The following is an 18132-nucleotide window of genomic DNA, read 5'->3' on the forward strand; positions in this document are numbered from 1 at the left end:
CAAAATAGGGGGAACCTTATTGTGGCTCAGCCAAACAACGCATAACTCAAAATGCTGTGCAAAGGACCTTGAGTGCAATAGATAAATCACAGCTTCAAAGCTCTGGTTAAGGGGCCAGTGTCCTGGCACAGCAGGTTGGGCCTCTGCCTGCAACACTAGCATCCCAGGTGGGCGCTGGTTTGAATCCTAGCTGCTCCACTTCCAGTCCAGCTCCCTGCTGATGCACCTAGGAGGGCAGTGAAGGGTGGCTCAAGGACTTGGGCCCCTGCACCCGGGTGGGAGACCCAGATGAAGCTCCTGGCTCCTGGCTTCAGCCTGGCCCAGCTCTGGGCATTGCGGCCATCTTGGGGAGTGAACCAGCAGATGGAAGATTTTCTTTCTTTCTTTCTCTCTCAATCTCTAACTCTGCCTTTCAATTAAATAACTAACTTAAAAAAAAAAAACACTCTAGTTAAGCAACTGAAATAAATTAAAAAGCAATGCCCAGCATCTGTAACTTATCAATACTGTTTTAGGAGCATAATCAAAACAAATAGAGACTTAATAACAATCTGGCCCCAACTACACTCTGTGTTGAGAGTTTTGTTTACTACTAAGAGAGAATCTTGAATATCCTTAGCAAAGATTGAAATCATACTCATTCCTGAAGGGAACTTGGCCAGGTCTGATGATAGCCCTGTACCTCTTCACATTCTGGAAGTTCTACCCACCAAGTCATCCAGTATTGAAGCCAAATAGAGACCAAAAGCAGACCTTGAATAACATACTAGATAGATGGGTTCATTTAAAAAGTGATAGGGGGATGGGGCCAGCACTGTGGCGTAGCGCTGAAGTCGTCACCTGCGGCGCGGGCATCCCATACGGGCTCCAGTTTGAGTCCCGGCTGCTCCACTTCTGATCCAGCTCTCCGCTGTGACCTGGGAAAGCAGTGGAGGATGACTGAAGTCCTTGGGCCCCTGCACCCACATGGGAGACCCGGAAGAAGCTCCTGGCTCCTGATTTCAGATTGGCGCAGCTCCTGCCGTTGCAGCCAGTTGGGGAGTAAACCAGTGAATGGAAGACCTCTCTCTCTCTCTCTCTGCCTCTCCTTCTCTCTCTGTGTAACTCTTTCAAATAAATAAATAAATCTTAAAAAAAAAAAAAAAAAGTGATATGGACTGGTGCTGCGGGTAAAGTCGCCACCTGCAGTGCTGACATCCCATATGGGCGTTAGTTTGAGTCCCAGCTGCTCTGCATCTGATCCAGCTCCCTGCTAATGTGCCTAGGAAAGCAGTAGAAGATGGCCCAAGTCCTTGGGCCCCTGCACCCATGTGGGAGACCCAGAAGCATCTCCAGGCTTCAGGCTTTGGATTGGCTCAGCTCCAGCCATTGCAGCCATCTGGGGAGTGAACCAGTGGGTGGAAGACCTCTCACTCTCTCTGCCTATACCTCTATAACTCTGCCTATCAAATAAAAAAAGTGGTAAATGTAAATCATAAACTCCAATGTACTCATGAAGGTACACCTGTTTTATGTTACATAAAAATCTGCACAGTGCAGACTGTTTGTGTTAACCATACATTCGACCCAGGAAAGCTGATGAGTGGAATTTCTTGCAGTTAGTTACTACCCTGGATACAAAACAATTATGTGCAAACTGCAAGGTCCCCCAGATAGCAGTTAGAGTTTATATACAGAAAGATGTCACTCAGACGAAATGGGCAAGAGATGGAATTTCCAGAGCTTGCAACACAGGCGCCTGCTCCCTGGCCTTCTTCCCTGTGACGGTTTGCCTCCTTTATTCTGGGTCTCGCTCTCCCCCTGTCCAGATGTCTGAATGATCTTTCCCACACTGGACTCCGTCACAGGCATTTGCGCTTGCCTTTGTAAATAACACAGGCTACTTTTGTGCAAATATCAGGCCCTCGTGGCTCTGGACTTGCTGTTTTCCTTTTTGAATTTAATTTCCAAGAAGCAGGTTTACTATGTCACTTCTCACATGGTGAGTTTCCAACTAATTTACCCAGTTACCCAGTTTAACAAGAGTGAACCTGTCTCATGACATCATAAACTGAAATACAGGCAGTGCACCTCTGTAGTAGCCAGCAGTTGATGTCCTAAACCTCTCTTGCCCAGCACTGTCCCATACTGTAACTTTAGCCTGATCTCCATCCACTAAATTGTTTTCACCTTCAACTCCACACCTGTTGTGGCCGTGAGTTCTGGATCAGAGGTATCATCTGTGAGCCCCAAGAGCAGGCTGGACTTCCCCACCCCATTCTGGCCGATGATGAGGTTCCTCGGGGTGGTCGGCGTGGCCTCGTCCATCCTGACCCTGCTCCGAGCCCCGCTGGCTGCCCCGGCTGCCTCTCGTTTCACTAGGACGGTTCCTAAGTTTTAAATCCCACGTCATCCGGAGTAGCGCAACCGCATCCAGTCGAATCACTTCCCAAAAACCCTAACTCTACACGCCGTGGTCGGATCCAAATTCCACCTGAATCCATTAACCATTAATCCATTAACCATTAACGTAATTTGGGGATTTAAACATCTGCTTGAGTTGGAGGAGCCAAATCCCGTTCAAACCATCACACCACCCTATTCCCGCGTCCCTTAGTCACCTCATAGCTGTCTCAGCTGTCAGATTGGTTGACCTGGTATCGTAGCGCATGTGTTCATGTAACCCTTATTTTACTTAGTAATGGCCCTGAAGCACAGGACTAGTGATGTTGGTCATTTGGCTGTGCCAAAGAGAAGAACTGAAGTGCTTCCTTGAAGTGAACAGGTGTGTAAGTTAAAGAAAACACCTGGCACAGATGGGGCTTAGTACAGCCATGGATTCAGGCACCTGCTGGGGCTTTGGCATGGGTCAGCCTCAGACACCAGGGACTGCTGTGTGTATGGCACACCTGGTGTGTGTCAAAAGAGTTCCATTCATTAGACTTCACACTTTGATTGTTCCATCACCTGGTATAGTACCTGGCACAAGCCGACTGTCAATAATTGTGACCTGGATTAAATTGATGGGAAGTCATTCTGAAGCCTTTCCACTCCTAGATTCTGTAATTTAGTCAATGCTCCTGCCCAGGTGTGTGTTTTGATGAAGGCGAGACTCTGGGCTGAAGGATCTACCTAACTGGGTAGACCAGTTCTGGGAACTGCGACCTCCGGAACCCTGCTCGGGAAGTGGCTCTCGGGCCTAAAGGGAGTATCATGTTCCCTCTCTGGCATCAACACCGGGGAGGTTCTGAGAGTCCCAGCACATGAAAGCAGATGTCCCTGCAGTACTCAGAAATGTGGCAGTGCTGGTGCAAATCCAGTTAATTGTAAACCCAAAATAATGGGGAGCTGGTGTTGTGGTATAATGGGTTAAGCCGCCTCAAGTGACACCAGCATTCTATATCAGGGCACTGGCTTGAGCCCCGTGACTCTGCTTCTGATCCAGCTTCCTGCTAGTGCACCTGGGAGAGGGCAGGGGAGATGCCACCCATGTGGGAGACCTGGACAGTGTTTCTGGTTCCTGGCTTCCATCTGCCCTGGTCCCAGCCATTGCAACCATTTGGGGAGTGAACCAGCATATGGAAAATCTCTCTCTCTCTCTCTCTCTCTCTCTTACTCTGCCTTTCAAACAAACAAATCTTTTAAAACCCTCAAAATAACGCACATTGGTATCTCCATGGAGTTGCTATTTAATCACATTGTCACTGTTTGTCAGATCCCCTGTGGAGGGCACTAGGGGACTTTCTTAAAACAGATGTGGGTTTTGTTTTGTTTGTCTTAAGGATTACGTTGACATCTGGTGTCACAAATAGATTTTTATCTTAGAGTTTTAGGCAAAGATGAGATGCCAAGTGGTATTTCTTTCAGTTTGACATCAATAATTTTTCATAGATGCTTTCAAAACTTTAAGTTTTCACTTCTTTTTGAAGGGGGAATCTACGTGTGCATTTTTGCTTTAAAAATGTAACACCTGTGGCCGGCGCCGCAGCTCACTAGGCTAATCCTCTGCCTTGCGGCGCCAGCACACCGGGTTCTAGTCCCGGTCGGGGCGCCGGATTCAGTCCCAGTTGCCCCTCTTCCAGGCCAGCTCTCTGCTGTGGCCTGGGAGTGCAGTGGAGGATGGCCCAAGTGCTTGGGCCCTGCACCCCATGGGAGACCAGGAGAAGCACCTGGCTCCTGCCTTCGGATCAGTGCAGTGTGCCGGCTGCAGCGCGCCAGCCATGGCGGCCATTGGAGGGTGAACCAACGGCAAAGGAAGACCTTTCTCTCTCTCTCACTGTCCACTCTGCCTGTCAAAAAAAAAAAAAAGTAACACCTATAATGTTTGACATTAGTATATTTTTCCCAGCATGCTTGTTGGAACTGATGGAAAGTTATAGGCACGCATTGTTTCCAGAGCGTTCATCTCCAGAGTCTGCCGAGATAGCTGTTCCATAAGACGTCAGGAGAAAAGTTCAGATTTGCAAAGCATTTGTCACTTCCTCCTGCACTGCTAATTTATTTAGGAGCCATTTATTTCCAGCACCCACGTCTGCCAGGCTGTAGACTTATGTCATGTCGGATCCATAAATCCCTAAGTGTTAATAGCACTGTAAGTAGCTTGGAGTCTGTCTTTGGCATCTAGCTCTTCTCCGGAAAGTCCTAACCCAGACCTTCTGTCCTTTCCTAAATGCACCAGTGCTTCTGCTGGATAAATGTTTCTACGAGAAATTCCCATCAGTTCTCCAGGAAGACACTGCAGTATTTCAGCTGGTGCTGGGCGTGACCTGCCCGAGGGGTTTCCCACCTGAAGAGGTGGCAGCAGGGGTAACCAGGTTCAATCATGGTTTCATAAAAATATGCTGCTGTGTGTTCCTGATCGGGCTAAACTTCCTTTCCCTCCTGGAAGAGTGAAGTAATTTTTGGCTTTAATTATTAATCTCTCTTCGTTTTGTTTCAGTGGTGCAGGCATGGATGGGAAGAAATGCAGTGTGTGGATGTTTCTACCTCTTGTATTCGCTTTGTTTACCTCAGCTGGGTTATGGATAGTGTGAGTATTTTCTTATTTCATGATTTCCAGAGCCCGGGGCAGTGAGTGTAGATAAAGTGTTAATGAAGTTTTGATAGTATATACTTTATCTCTATGTACGTATTTATAAATGTTTTAAAATAGTATATTTACTCATTCAACCTTTTAGAAGCCTCCATTTCTTTTCCCATCGTCTCTTATCCAAAATAAGTCACGAAGCTGAGTAATAGATTACACGAAGAAAGTTGGTGGTGACACAATCTGTGTGTATTTTGTGCTCACATGTGTTTGCAATGAACATTTTGTAAACATTATGTGAAATCCCTGTTTGCAAGATTTTCTTACTGGACACTGACATGCTAGGGAATCTGTTCAGAGTCCGGCTTCCTGTGACTGGGTCAGATAAGTTTGTAAAATGAATATCATCATGGCCTGCGCCGCGGCTCAATAGGCTAATCCTCCACCTGCGGCACTGGCACACTGGGTTCTAGTCCCGGTTGGGGCGCCAATTCTGTCCTGGTTGCCCCTCTTCCAGGCCAGCTCTCTGCTGTGGCCAGGGAGTGCAGTGGAGGATGGCCCAAGTGCTTGGGCCCTGCACCCCATGGGAGACCAGGAGAAGCACCTGGCTCCTGCCATCGGATCAGCGCCATGCGCCGGCCGCAGCGGCCATTGGAGGGTGAACCAACGGCAAAGGAAGACCTTTCTCTCTGTCTCTCTCTCTCTCTCTCTCACTGTCCACTCTGCCTGTCCAAAAAAAAAAAAAGAATATCATCATATTGGAAATCTTGACTTGCTGCAAAATATTCCCACACTTGAGTTTTTTAAGTGATGGTCAGTTTAAGAAAATGTCCTTAGTTCCTTGAAGGCCAATAAGGAAGGTGGAAACATTCCTGAAAAATTAAGAATTTTGAATTCTGTTTTTGGTTTGTGAGGCCTATTTCTTGTTTTCCAGTTTCCATATTGTAATCACTGTTATTACTTTGAGGGTGTTTTGAAAATTAAGGAAACATTGCTAATAATGGCATTTGTACTTCAAAGAACTAGTTACCTATGACTAAAGAATTATAGTATAAAAGTATTTCCCCAGCCAGAAAAAAAAATGGACATGGTTAGTGCAGTTAGTCTAATTCAGTGGGGATGTGAATGATTCTTGGTTTTAAAAACGTTACTTTCACAAATTCATCATTCTTTCTTGATAGATACTTTATAGCTGTGGAAGATGACAAAATTTTGCCGCTGAATTCAGCTGAAAGGTAAAGTTTATCTCTGGGTAACTTACTGCTCCTCAGAAGGTTCAGCTAAAGCTTTGCCTCTGGCAAGGTTAAACGGCACAAATACCTACAGTTTAACCTGAGCTTCTGTGTTTGTTATGCAGGAAACTGGGGGTGAAGCACGCACCATATATAAGGTAACCCGATGATCCTTTGCGGCATCTTGGGGAAGCTGGGAGGGATTTAGACGTTGACAAAGTCATTGTGAAACATTTCGCCTTTCTCAAGTATTGCAGGTGACGACCCCCCTGCAAGCTGTGTGTTCAGTCAGGTGATGAACATGGCAGCGTTCCTAGGTAAGAGAGCGCAGCGTGCGTCTCTGTTGCGTTTCAGATTCTCCCAGACCCGGATCAGAACGCCAGTGGGCTGAGTGGGTGATGTAGTGTCCTGTGGTGTCGGGGTGCTGAAGCCAGCTCTATGTTCCCAGAGTTTTTTTTTTTTCTCCCAAACCCTCACAGGTTCACCCTGCTTGCCTCACATTTCTTCTTCCCTTCACCGTATTTATCATTCTAGCGACTTGTTATTTTATTTCTTTTGCTGCATGAAAGAATAAATTTTGTGTGCTATAAAATCCCGTATGAGAGTATAATATGGTGCAGTCTGTTTGCCTAGAGAAGAATGCCTTAGTGATTCCTTTACTGGCATAGATGAAAACACACACACACACACACACACACACACACCCCGAGGCTTTGTGATAAATATTGGGGTATATAGATCTGTTTTTAAACCTAGAGGTCAACATTCATATAAAGATGACAACGCTCTCTCCTGTGTGTGTGTACACACCAAGCTGACAAGTGAAGAAATCGGTTTAAAAAGAGAGAGAAGGGGCTGGCGCTGTGGCACAGCGGGTTAACATCTTGGCCTGAAGTGCCGGCATCCCATATGGGCACCAGTTCGAGTCCCAGCTGCTCCACTGCTGATCCAGCCCTCTGCTATGGCCTGGGAAAGCAGTGGAAGATGGCCCAAGTCCTTGGGCCCCTGCACCCACGTGGGAGACCTGGAAAAGGCTCCTGGCTCCTGGCTTCAGATGGGCACAGCTCCAGCCATTGCGGCCAACTGGGGAGTGAACCATTGGATGGAAGACCTCTCTCTGCCTCTCCTTCTCTCTCTGTGTAACTCTGACTTTCAAATAAATAAATAAATAAATCTTTAAAAAAAAAGAGAACTTTGCTACTCATATATGCCCCAGTTCCCCACTTTTTCATCAGGGCCTAAAGCCCGCCTTTAGCGTCCTGTTCTTGTTCTGTGAGGGCATCCGTGACTCCTTCAGTCCTCCGGAGCAGGTGGGAACCCAACCCGCCCTCCACCTCATTCAAGTTCACCTGGTACACTACATCCTCAAGCCCATGCTTTCCCAAGGCCTTTTGTGTGTTTGTTTAAAGATGTATTTGTTTATATTGAAAGTCAGAGAGAATCTTTCATATGCTGTTTTAATTACCAAATGTCTGCAACAGCCAGGGCTGGGCCAGGCTGAAGCCAGGAGCCAGGAGCTTCTTCTGGGTCTCTCACATGGGTGGCAGGGTCCTAAATACTAGGACCATCTTCCATGGCTTTCCCAGACGCATTAGCAGGGAGCTGGATCGAGCAGGGCAGCTGGGACATGAACCAGTGCCCATATGGGATGTCGGCATCACAGGCAGCAACTTTACCCACTACGCCACTATGCCAGTCCCTCCGAGGGCCTTTCAAAGGGTCAGCCAGCTGACACCATTGGCGTGCCACAGCCAAGGGACCAATGACAGCTCACCATTTCCAGTGGCTCTGGAAAGGGTCCTTCTGGGGGGTGAGACTTTGACTCTAAGTGAGAGATAAAGACCATGTCGCTATGTTGCTACTGAGGGAGTATTTGGCCTAGGAGGTTATTGTCCCCCAAAGACGTGACCTGATATTCTGTCTTTATAGAAACCCCCAACTCTCCCCTCCCCCCCACAGAAAATTCCCAGTTCTTTGTTAATGTTTGATGCAGCGAAGGGAAGGGCTGTCATTTCACTGGAAAGTCAAGGGCCAGGGTTGGTCTCACAGGCAGATACTCATTTGGTGCAGAAAGATCAAAATATGAGAAACACGGAGAACGTTCCCTGTCAGGTCCACGAGGCCTCTCGGAACCCAGGGGAGTTCAAGGGGAAGTACACTGGAGAGCTCCCCTGCAGCTCACACTACTTTGCTTCCTGAAGGCGTATCCCCTTTGCCTCAGCAGAAGGCATCTGGAAGGTAATGCTGTCTTTAAGGACAAGGTTAGAGATACCCTAATCTTAAAAAAAAAAAACAAAAAAAACAAAAACTATTTATTTGAAAGGCAGAGTTACAGAGAGAGGGAGAGACAGAGAGAAAGGTCTTCCATCTGTTGGTTCATTCCCCAAATGACCGCAACAGCTGGAGCTGGGCTGATCCGAAGCCAGGAACCAGGAGCTTCTTCTGGGTCTCCCACACAGGTGCAGGGGCCCAAAGACTTGGGTCATCTTCCACTGCCTTCCCAGGCCATAGCAGAGAGCTGGATCGGAAGTGGAGCAGCTGGGACTAGAACCCGCATGCATATGGGATGCCAGAGCTGCGGGTGGAGGCTTGACCTACTATGCCACAATGCCAGCCCTGAGTTATCCTAATCCTTAAAGCTGTCCTCCGCCTGATTTTCCCAAACCAGAGACTCCCAACATATTGAGAAGGGTGACACGGTAGCTGCTGCACATGTGGGCGCCAAGGCCAGCTTAGGCAGTCAAGGCTTGTCGTAGACACTGCCTTCAGCCGAGCTTGGTACTCACTCCTGTTTCCTACTCTCAGCACGGCTTGCCTTGGCCCATTTTGCATGACTGTCACAAAACACAGGTACTTTGTAAAGAGAAGAGGTTTACTTGGACTCGCAGGTCTGGCCCAGTGTCTGCATCTGGTGCCGCCTTCTTGCTGTCAGAGAGTCCTAAAGCTGGGCAGGGCCCCACAATGCAAAGCGACAGGGGAGCCTGTGTGTCCTGTCTGTCGGTGTGGTCTCTGTCCCTCTTCTGATAAAGCCACCGGAGTCAGTCGTGGGGCTCCACCCTATCAGCTCTCCAACCCTCTCACCCTAGTCCCTTCCAGAGACGTTCAATGCTGCAGTCAGCCTGTTTCCACCCTCTTCACACCTCCCCACGGGGATTGCATTTCAACACATGAGGCCTTGGGGGCCACTCAGCCTGCACCCAGGCCGTGGCACCGCTCGTATGAAAAGGTCCAGGGAGCATGTTCATAGCAGGCTGTGGAGGAATACCTGCGTTTAACAGCACATGAGGCCCCTAGGGGAACCTGGAGTGGCCGGGTCAGGGCCTGTCCCAGCCCCTCGTGGTGACAGCATGTAGGCCTGGAGGTTGGCATCTTCTCGTCTGATCACCCCCTGGGGCACGGGAACAGTGATTAACAGACACCATTTGCAGGCCAAGCACAAGGCTCCGTACTTTGCAAATACATATTTAGTCTCGACACATAGGAGCCTGCCTTTATATGAAAGCTGTCACCAGTGGTTTATCTTCCACTGGGCTTTTTTTTTTTTTTTAAGATTTATTTATTAACTTATTTGAAAGAGCTACACAGAGAGAGGGGAGAGAGAGAGAGAGAGAGAGAGAGAGAGAGGTCTTCCATCCACTGGTTCACTCCCCAATTGATCACAATGGCCGGAGCTGCACCAATCTGAAGCCAGGAGCCAGGAGCTTCTTCAGGGTCTCCCACATGGGTGCAGGGGCCCAAGGACTTGGGCCATCTTCTACTGCTTTCCCAGGCCATAGCAGAGAGCTAGATTGGAAGTGAAGCAGCTGGGACTAGAACCGGTGCCCATATGGGATGCTGGCACTTCAGGCCAGGGTGTTAACCTGCGCCACAGCGCCAGTCCCCCCATTGTTTTTTTTTTTTTTTAATACATTTTAAGCCTTTTATTTTTATTTTTTCTGACAGGCAGAGTGGACAGTGAGAGAGAGAGACAGAGAGAAAGGTCTTCCTTTTCCGTTGGTTCACCCCCAATGGCCGCTACGGCCAGCACACCACGCTGATCCGAAGCCAGGAGCCAGGTGCTTCTCCTGGTCTCCCATGCAGGTACAGGGCCCAAGCACTTGGGCCATCCTCCACTGCACTCCCGGGCCACAGCAGAAAGCTGGACTGGAAGAGGAGCAACCAGGACAGAATCTGGCGCCCCGACCGGGACTAGAACCCGGGGTGCCGGCGCCGCAGGTGGAGGATTAACCTAGTGAGCCACAGTACTGGCCCCCCATTGGGTTTTAAGGAAACCAAGGAACACGGTGGAGGCCACATGTTGTTCCCTATGTATTCTTAAGAAAAATGGGTACTTCCCAGTAGTCTTTAGTGTATAATCTACAGAACACATTTGCACAGCACCAAGCTTATGGTTAACTAATTATAAAAGCATTCCGCAAAACAAAACAAGTTCCCCTCTTCCAGATGACATTTGTCACCGTCTTATTCTACAGTCCTTCTTGCTCCAGCAAAAAGCAATTAAGCTTTTACTAGCTCTTGCTCGAAGGTATTGCAACATCCAGTGTTTATTCTTTATTATCTTTCATAATTTTTTAGTGCCATCTGGTAGACACAGAACTGATTAAGATTAGTGCTCAATAGGAGCCAACCCACAATTATTTATTTATCAACTCTGAGAGTTTAGAGCAAGACAAAGGAATCCGTTTACGAAAGATTCTTGCCCTCAACTATGGATGTTCTCATCTCCCCAGGCCTGTCCCTGTTAGACCCTAGACTATTCCTTGGTGCAACCAACTTAACCTACAGTGGGCCGGCGTGGTGGCACAGCGGTTAAGAAATAACCCCCGCTGCCTATAAGTCATGCTTCTTGGCAGCTGTGTGGCTTATAATTTACGGTCTTAACAGTGAGTCACTGTAGCATTTATTAAACTTAGCAAAGATCTTTTATCTTCTTGACTGACTAATCAAAAGATTCAATGTGCAATTATTCTCTTCATAGAATTAGTTATGTTCTTTGTCCTGAATCCATCGTTTGCTTACCACAGGGGGCTCGAAAGTCCCAAGGCAGATTTCTTGAAAGAAATATCATTGCCTGCCCCGGGAAGCTGTGAGGATAAAGCTAATAGCCGAATGATTTCAGGCACCTAATGGCAGCCACTCTCCCTCCCTCAGCCAAAACATATTGGCTGTCATGTTCCACCGCAGTCATAAATAGGAATTATTGATGTATAAACAAACAACAAAATGGGCAAGAATTTGGCTCAGCATCCGTTAGAACTGCAGAGAAGGGATATTATTCTGAGTTCGGAACTTTTATAAAACCCAGTCAACCTTGACATAAAAAATGTAATTTAAGGGCTGGTGATGTGGGTAAAGCTGCTGCCTGCAGTGCGGCGTCTCATAGGGCTCCGGTTTGAGTCCTGGCTGCTCCACTTCCCATCCAGCTCACTGGTATGGCCTGGGAAAGCAGTAGAAGATGGCCCAAGTGCTTGGGCCCCTGCACCCACGTGGGAGACCCAGAAGACGCTCCAGCTCCTGGCTTTGGATTGGCGCAGCTCCGGCCGTTGCGGCCATCCGGAAGGTGAACCAGCAGATGGAAGACCTCTCTCTCTCTCGCTCTCTCTCTCTGCCTCTCTGTGACTCTGCCTTTCAAGTAAATAAGTAAATTTTTTTTAAAAATGTAATTTAGAAGAATCAGCAATTTGTGCTCTTTTTAAATAGGGCAATTAAATAGCGGGGCGTTTGTATAGGAAAAGACTGTTCTAAATATCAAAAAGAACAAAGCGGAGAGAGGGGCAGTGCTGGTTAAGCCTCCACCTGCGATACCTCCACCCATCCCTTATGGGTGCCCCTTTGCGACCGGCAGCTCCACTTCTGATCCAGCTCCCTGCATTAGTGCCTGGGAAAGCAGTAGAAAATGGCCCAAGCGCTTGGGCCCCTGCACCCTCGTGGGAGACCTAGAAGAAGCTACATGCACCTGCTTTGGCCTGGCCGTTGTGGCCGTTTGGGGACTGAACAGGTGAATGGAAGATTTCTATCTATCTCTCGCTCGCGCTCTCTCTCTCTCCCCCACCCTTCCGTCCTCTCTCTGTAACTCTGCCTTTCAAATAAATAAAATCTTTTTTTTTAAAAGAACAAAGGTGTGGATTTTTAAAAAATCTTTTCTAAAACAGTAAAATGTAAAATTGTTGATAAAACTAAAAAAAATCTATTGATCAGACTATGAATGGTAAAAGTTGGTCAATGTATATAAATGTAGCTTTGAAATTGCACTTCTGCCTAAAAATGTTTTTCAAGAGGTATAATTAAAGCACTGCTTGGTTTTACATGGACTTTGTGGGACAGATGATGTGGAGTAATGGGTTAAACTGCTGCCTGCGATGCCAGAATCCATGTGGGCACCAGTTCAAGTCCCTGCTGCTCCACTTACAATCAAGCTCCTTGCTAATTGCCTGGGAAAGCAGAGGAAGATGGCCCAAGGGCTTGGTCCCCTGAGACCCATGTGGGAGACCTGGATGAAGCTCCTGGCTCCTGGCTCCTGGCTTCCATTTGGTTCAGCCCTGACTGTTGTGGCCATTTGGGGAGTGAACCAGTGGATGGAAGATCTCTCTTTCTCTCTCTCTCTCTCTCTCTCTCTCTTCCTCTTTCCTTCTCCTTATGTAATTCTCCTTTTCAAATAAAGTAAATCCTTAAATAAATAAAATGGGCTTTGTAACAGGTAGTACGATTCTGCCTCCATAAAAACCTAAGTATCAATAAAATAATTATGGAGCCACAATCTAATCAGTTTTCATAATCTGCAGCCTAATTATTACATAATCAACTATCTTAATAATCTAATCAATTATTGTGGGGATGCCATTCTTTTTTTTTTTTTGACAGGCAGAGTGGACAGTGAGAGAGAGAGAGAAAGGTCTTCCTTTGCCGTTGGTTCACCCTCCAATGGCCGCCACGGCTGGCACACTGCAGCCGGCGCACCGCGCTGATCCGATGGCAGGAGCCAGGAGCCAGGTGCTTTTCCTGGTCTCCCGTGGGGTGCAGGGCCCAAGCACCTGGGCCATCCTCCACTGCACTCCCTGGCCACAGCAGAGAGCTGGCCTGGAAGAGGGGCAACCAGGACAGAATCCGGCGCCCCAACCGGGACTAGAACCCGGTGTGCCGGCGCCGCTAGGCGGAGGATTAGCCTAGTGAGCCGCGGCGCCGGCCGGGGATGCCATTCTAAACTTTAAGGAGTGTATGCCTCCTCTGAGCTAATGATGGAGTTCGTAGCTAAAAAGGGCACAGTGTGGTGTGTGGAATGCCGTTCTAGAAGTGAAGCTGTTGGGTTGAATTTCTGTCTTCAAATAGGTTTCTGTTTCTTGCTTAATTTTGTCATCTGCTCATGATAAATGACTCGTCAGCCACATTACACAGGGAAAGGCCAGCAGTGCCGGTACTGGCAGATCGTGCATGTCCCATGATTGTTGGTAGGAAATGGAGGAGGCAGAGGGGGCTCCTTTCCCCTGGCCCCATAGCAGCAAGTGCCTTGACTGGGTGGGGCTGCGTGAAGAACGCCCTCAGGAACTATTCAGGACCTAGGATTAGGGTTTACAGCCAGGTTCCGGCATGACCCTATCCCACACAACTACATGGCCCCCAGAGTAATACTTTTCACTGGGCATTTTAGTAGGACATTGAATGGGCTGTCTTGTCGTGCCGTATGCCCCGAGGAAGAGCCAGAGGCGACTGTTGGCAAGGATGCTCCGTTGTGCCTGTGTTGAGCTCTGAGCTCAGTCTCATGGCTGCTCAGTCTGCTGCCCGCTCTCAGAAGCAGAGTGCCGTATGTTGACTTAGTCCTCACTTCCTCTTCCTGTTTCCATGCTAAAAATTAGTAAGACATTCTGTTCATTCTCTTCTCTCGGGTACTTACTGGAACTCCTAGACTTCAGATACAAGGCCTAACTTGCTGCCTCAGACCATAGTTTGAGAATTATTTTCAAGTATTATTCATTTCCTGGCTAATAGTGGATAGTGGTTGAAACATACACTAAAAGCTCTTTTGAGGTTGAATAGTTGGAAATTTCTTTTTTTTTAAAGATTTATTTATTTATTATTTGAAAGAGTTACACAGAGAGAGGAGAAGCAGAGAGAGAGGTCTTCCATCCAAGCTGCGCTGATCGGGAGCCAGGAGCCAGGAGTTTCTTTTGGGTCTCCCACTCGGGTGCAGGGGCCCAAGGAGTTGGGCTTTCCCAGGCCATAGCAGAGAGCTGGATCAGAAGCGGAGCAGCAGGGACTCGAACTGGCGCCCATATGGGATGCTGGCACTTTAGGCCAGGGCGTTAACCCGCTGTGTCACAGCACTGGCCCCTGAACATTCATAAGTCATCATTTATCTCTGCTTTTGTTCCAGAATCCAAGTACAGGTCAAGTTTTCTATCAGTTTTTGATCAGAGGTTCTGGGAATAGAAAGTTCAGAGAGCTGAACGTCACAGCATACTTAGGAAATGCAGCATTGCGGTGCTTTTTCTTTATCAGTGACTACTAATAAGGGCCCAGAATCTCGGTAAAACTTTCATAAATCATTACCAACTCAGTGGCTGACCAAACAGGGACTAAATAGCGTACTTCTTGAACTCGTAATTGTCTTCCCTGATGAATGTCAATGTCAAAATAAATTCTTGGTAATTAGTAAGTAACATTTCCATCTGTATATATGTAATTTAAATTAATTGCCAGTGCTTTTTCATCATTTATAGACTGACTTCGCCCAGATTTTTGTGTAGATATGAAAATATCTCTGCTTTAAGCAGTTAATCAAATGTGATCCTTAGATTAGTGGCTTCATTCATGGACAGTCCCAAGGTTGTCACTAGAAGTCACATTTGACATCTGTTAACTTCTTTCATTCTCCTGTCAAACTCTCAGATACCAATTTCCTTCCAAAGAGGGAATGGTCTTTTAAGATGAATCATTAATACCATCTGCAAGAATTCAGTTTTCTTGGTGTTTGGTTACATGCCCAACTCCCAGATCTGTGTTAAAATCACATTGCACAAGTGCGATTACTATTACTGCCGTAATTTGGATGAACTGTTGTCATCCTTCGACAAGGAACTCCCACGGGTAGACTCAAAGGGAAGAGAGCATAAAACTAGTGCTAAAGGCCTTTGTACGCTGTCCTTTTTCTTCCTTCCTATCCCCGGGATGGCCTCTGGCCCAGAGAGCGGCAGGTTTGTCCGAGTGTGGTACTCTTGTCGTCTCTATACTGTGTTTTCGACCCTGTTTGTCCTAACGCTGCTCTGAGTTAAAGGGCAGTGGAATCAGCCAATTCCTGTGCTGTCTTGGGTGTGCGCCGTGCCTCCGCAGTCTCTCCTGAGCAGGCTGTCCTGCGCTGACCTCGTTTTAGAAAACTCTTAGCACAGCACTGTTAACAATCCATCATCCTTGCCTCATCCCCTGGGAGCACTGCTGCGCGAGTCCTCTCGGCCACTCTGCTCCCCCAAGGTAGGAGTAATAAAATGCCTAAATGATCACCAGCATCGCCTGGAAGCCTTCTTTGAAAAAAATCACCTGTCCCTTCAGAGCCCTAAAATGGACTGTGATGAAAAGTGGAATTCTTTTTTTTATTTATTTTTTTGACAGGCAGAGTGGACAGTGAGAGAGAGAGACAGAGAGAAAGGTCTTCCGGGCCGGCGCCGCGGCTCACTAGGCTAATCCTCCGCCTAGCGGCGCCGGCACACCGGGTTCTAGTCCCGGTCGGGGCGCCGGATTCTGTCCCGGTTGCCCCTCTTCCAGGCCAGCCCTCTGCTGTGGCCAGGGAGTGCAGTGGAGGATGGCCCAGGTGCTTGGGCCCTGCACCCCATGGGAAGACCAGGAAAAGCACCTGGCTCCTGGCTCCTGCCATCGGATCAGCGCGGTGCGCCGGCCGCAGCGCGCCGGCCGCGGCGGCCATTGGAGGGTGAACCAACGGCAAAGGAAGACCTTTCTCTCTGTCTCTCTCTCTCACTGTCCACTCTGCCTGTCAAAAAAAAAAAAAAAAAAAAAAAAAAGAGAGAAAGGTCTTCCTTTGCCGTTGGTTCACCCTCCAATGGCCACTGCGGCCGGCGCACCGCGCTGATCCGATGGCAGGAGCCAGGTGCTTCTCCTGGTCTCCCATGGGGTGCAGGGCCCAAGCACTTGGGCCATCCTCCACTGCACTCCCGGGCCACAGCAGAGAGCTGGCCTGGAAGTGGAGCGACCGGGACAGAATCCGGTGCCCCAACCGGGACTAGAACCCCGGTGTGCCAGCGCCACAAGGTGGAGGATTAGCCTAGTGAGCCACAGCGCCGGCCAAAAAGTGGAATTCTGCACATTGTGGCTTTGGCACGCTGCCTCGTGGTCGAGATGATTGAAATGTTTTAATTTTAGGATTCTGCTTTATTCCTAGCCCTTGTGGTAGCTGTTCTGCGCTTCATACAACTGAAACCAAAGGTTTTAAACCCATGGCTGAACATCAGTGGACTGGTGGCGCTGTGTCTGGCCTCCTTTGGAATGACCTTACTTGGTAATTTTCAGGTACCTCACCTTGGCCTTTTACCCCTCCTCACACTGGTCAGGCCTGCAGCTGTCCGAGTGTCACAGCCACTGCTATCAGATCATGCAATTTTGCGTGCACCTTCAACAATAATTAGGAACACTGGCTCCTAATATACACAGGTTCTCCAGCAGTCAGCACTTGGGGTCTTTCAGCCTGGTCTCCCCGTGAGTTCTCCCTACACCTGTGAGGGTGCTGCTAGGGATAGGAGATACAGCTGTTGGGAAGATAAGCTGCTAACGAACTGGGTTTCTCACTAAGGATTTCAAAGTGGTTTATACTTATTGTTTTCATAATAAGCTATATTCTAATATAGCTTTCTAGAAAACAAATAGGGTCATTGCCTTCCTATAATTACACTCTGAGCATCATTACTAGATGAAAGCTTGAATTTCAGATTAACAAGCTCCCATGGAAGTCAAGTTTGAAAGCCCAGTCTGTTTCCCTAGAACATCTGTGATTTGTACCAAGATGTGTGCTGCCTCTTCTTCCTAGGGATTTAGAAGCCCAAGGTTACAACCTGTGAGAATAATTTCCCTTGACAGTGCCATCCTCCAGCTCTCGAGTTGAATAACTTCATTTGTAAAACAGACCAGGAGATCCCTGCACTACGACAGCGGTTGGATGATTTCCCTGCCTCCATTCTCTCCGGCCATCCTCCAACCTCTGCTGTGTATACTGCTGCTAGGAACTTCCCCTTGGGGGGCTACACTACAGCATAGTGGATAGAGCCTCCGGGCATCCCATATGAATGGGGGTTTCCCATAGGTATGTTGATTGGCTTGGGGCTCATGGAGATACTGGGGGTCTCCTGGAGGCTGTCCATCTCCTTAGGGGCTCAGCCCCCTCCTCTGTTAGCTCTGGGTGGAAGACTGCAGCCACCCTGGAGGTGTGATTTAAAGCCGTGAGGTCACACAAGATGGCCTGGATCTCCTGGAACCAGTCTGACTCTCCCCAGGGGCTCAGCCCCTTCCCCTGCCAGCTCTGGGTGAAAGATCGCCCCCACCCTGAAGGTGTGACTTAAGGCCGCAAGGTCTCACACGCAGCACAAGAAACTGTTAGTGGGGGAGACGCCAGTTGGCCTGGAGACAGGCTTTCCAGCCACAGCTGACAGCTTGCTTTTGAAGAACATTCTACCTAAGTCTGAAGGGGCCCATGGACTCCCAGCCCCACAGGCCGGCCTCACCAGGCCCTTGATGAGTTACTGAGTACACATGTCATTCTTTACTGAAGTCCCGGAGGAATTCCAGAGAGTGGGTTGTTTTGGTGAACTGCAGATATCCAAAACCACGAATGATGACTCTACTGAGGAAGAACACTTGCTGAACTCTCCACGGGAGTACACAGGAGACCCTGAGATGTAG

The 18132-nt window shown here is 48.3% G+C and overlaps 1 protein-coding gene and 1 pseudogene across 9 annotated transcripts in view; one reads left to right on the plus strand and one right to left on the minus strand.

Moving 5' to 3' along the window:
• TMEM150C (transmembrane protein 150C) overlaps positions 1-18132 on the plus strand; it is an 86448-nt gene that overhangs the window by 60962 nt on the left and 7354 nt on the right. For all 9 annotated transcript variants that reach the window (XM_051819636.3, XM_051819635.3, XM_051819639.3 and 6 more), the window contains 5 exons: positions 4919-5008; positions 6187-6240; positions 6363-6395; positions 6487-6554; positions 16622-16749. In XM_051819636.3, coding sequence (XP_051675596.1) covers positions 4929-5008; positions 6187-6240; positions 6363-6395; positions 6487-6554; positions 16622-16749 — 363 coding nt within the window. In that variant the 5' untranslated portion in view covers positions 4919-4928. The remainder of the gene's footprint in view (positions 1-4918; positions 5009-6186; positions 6241-6362; positions 6396-6486; positions 6555-16621; positions 16750-18132) is intronic.
• On the minus strand, positions 1554-2392 carry LOC127483126 (ras-related protein Rab-18 pseudogene; annotated as a pseudogene).

This window comes from Oryctolagus cuniculus, chromosome 8 (assembly GCF_051225735.1).
Source record: "Oryctolagus cuniculus isolate XC-2025 breed Fujian yellow rabbit chromosome 8, ASM5122573v1, whole genome shotgun sequence".
In the NCBI taxonomy this organism is placed as follows: domain Eukaryota; kingdom Metazoa; phylum Chordata; class Mammalia; order Lagomorpha; family Leporidae; genus Oryctolagus; species Oryctolagus cuniculus.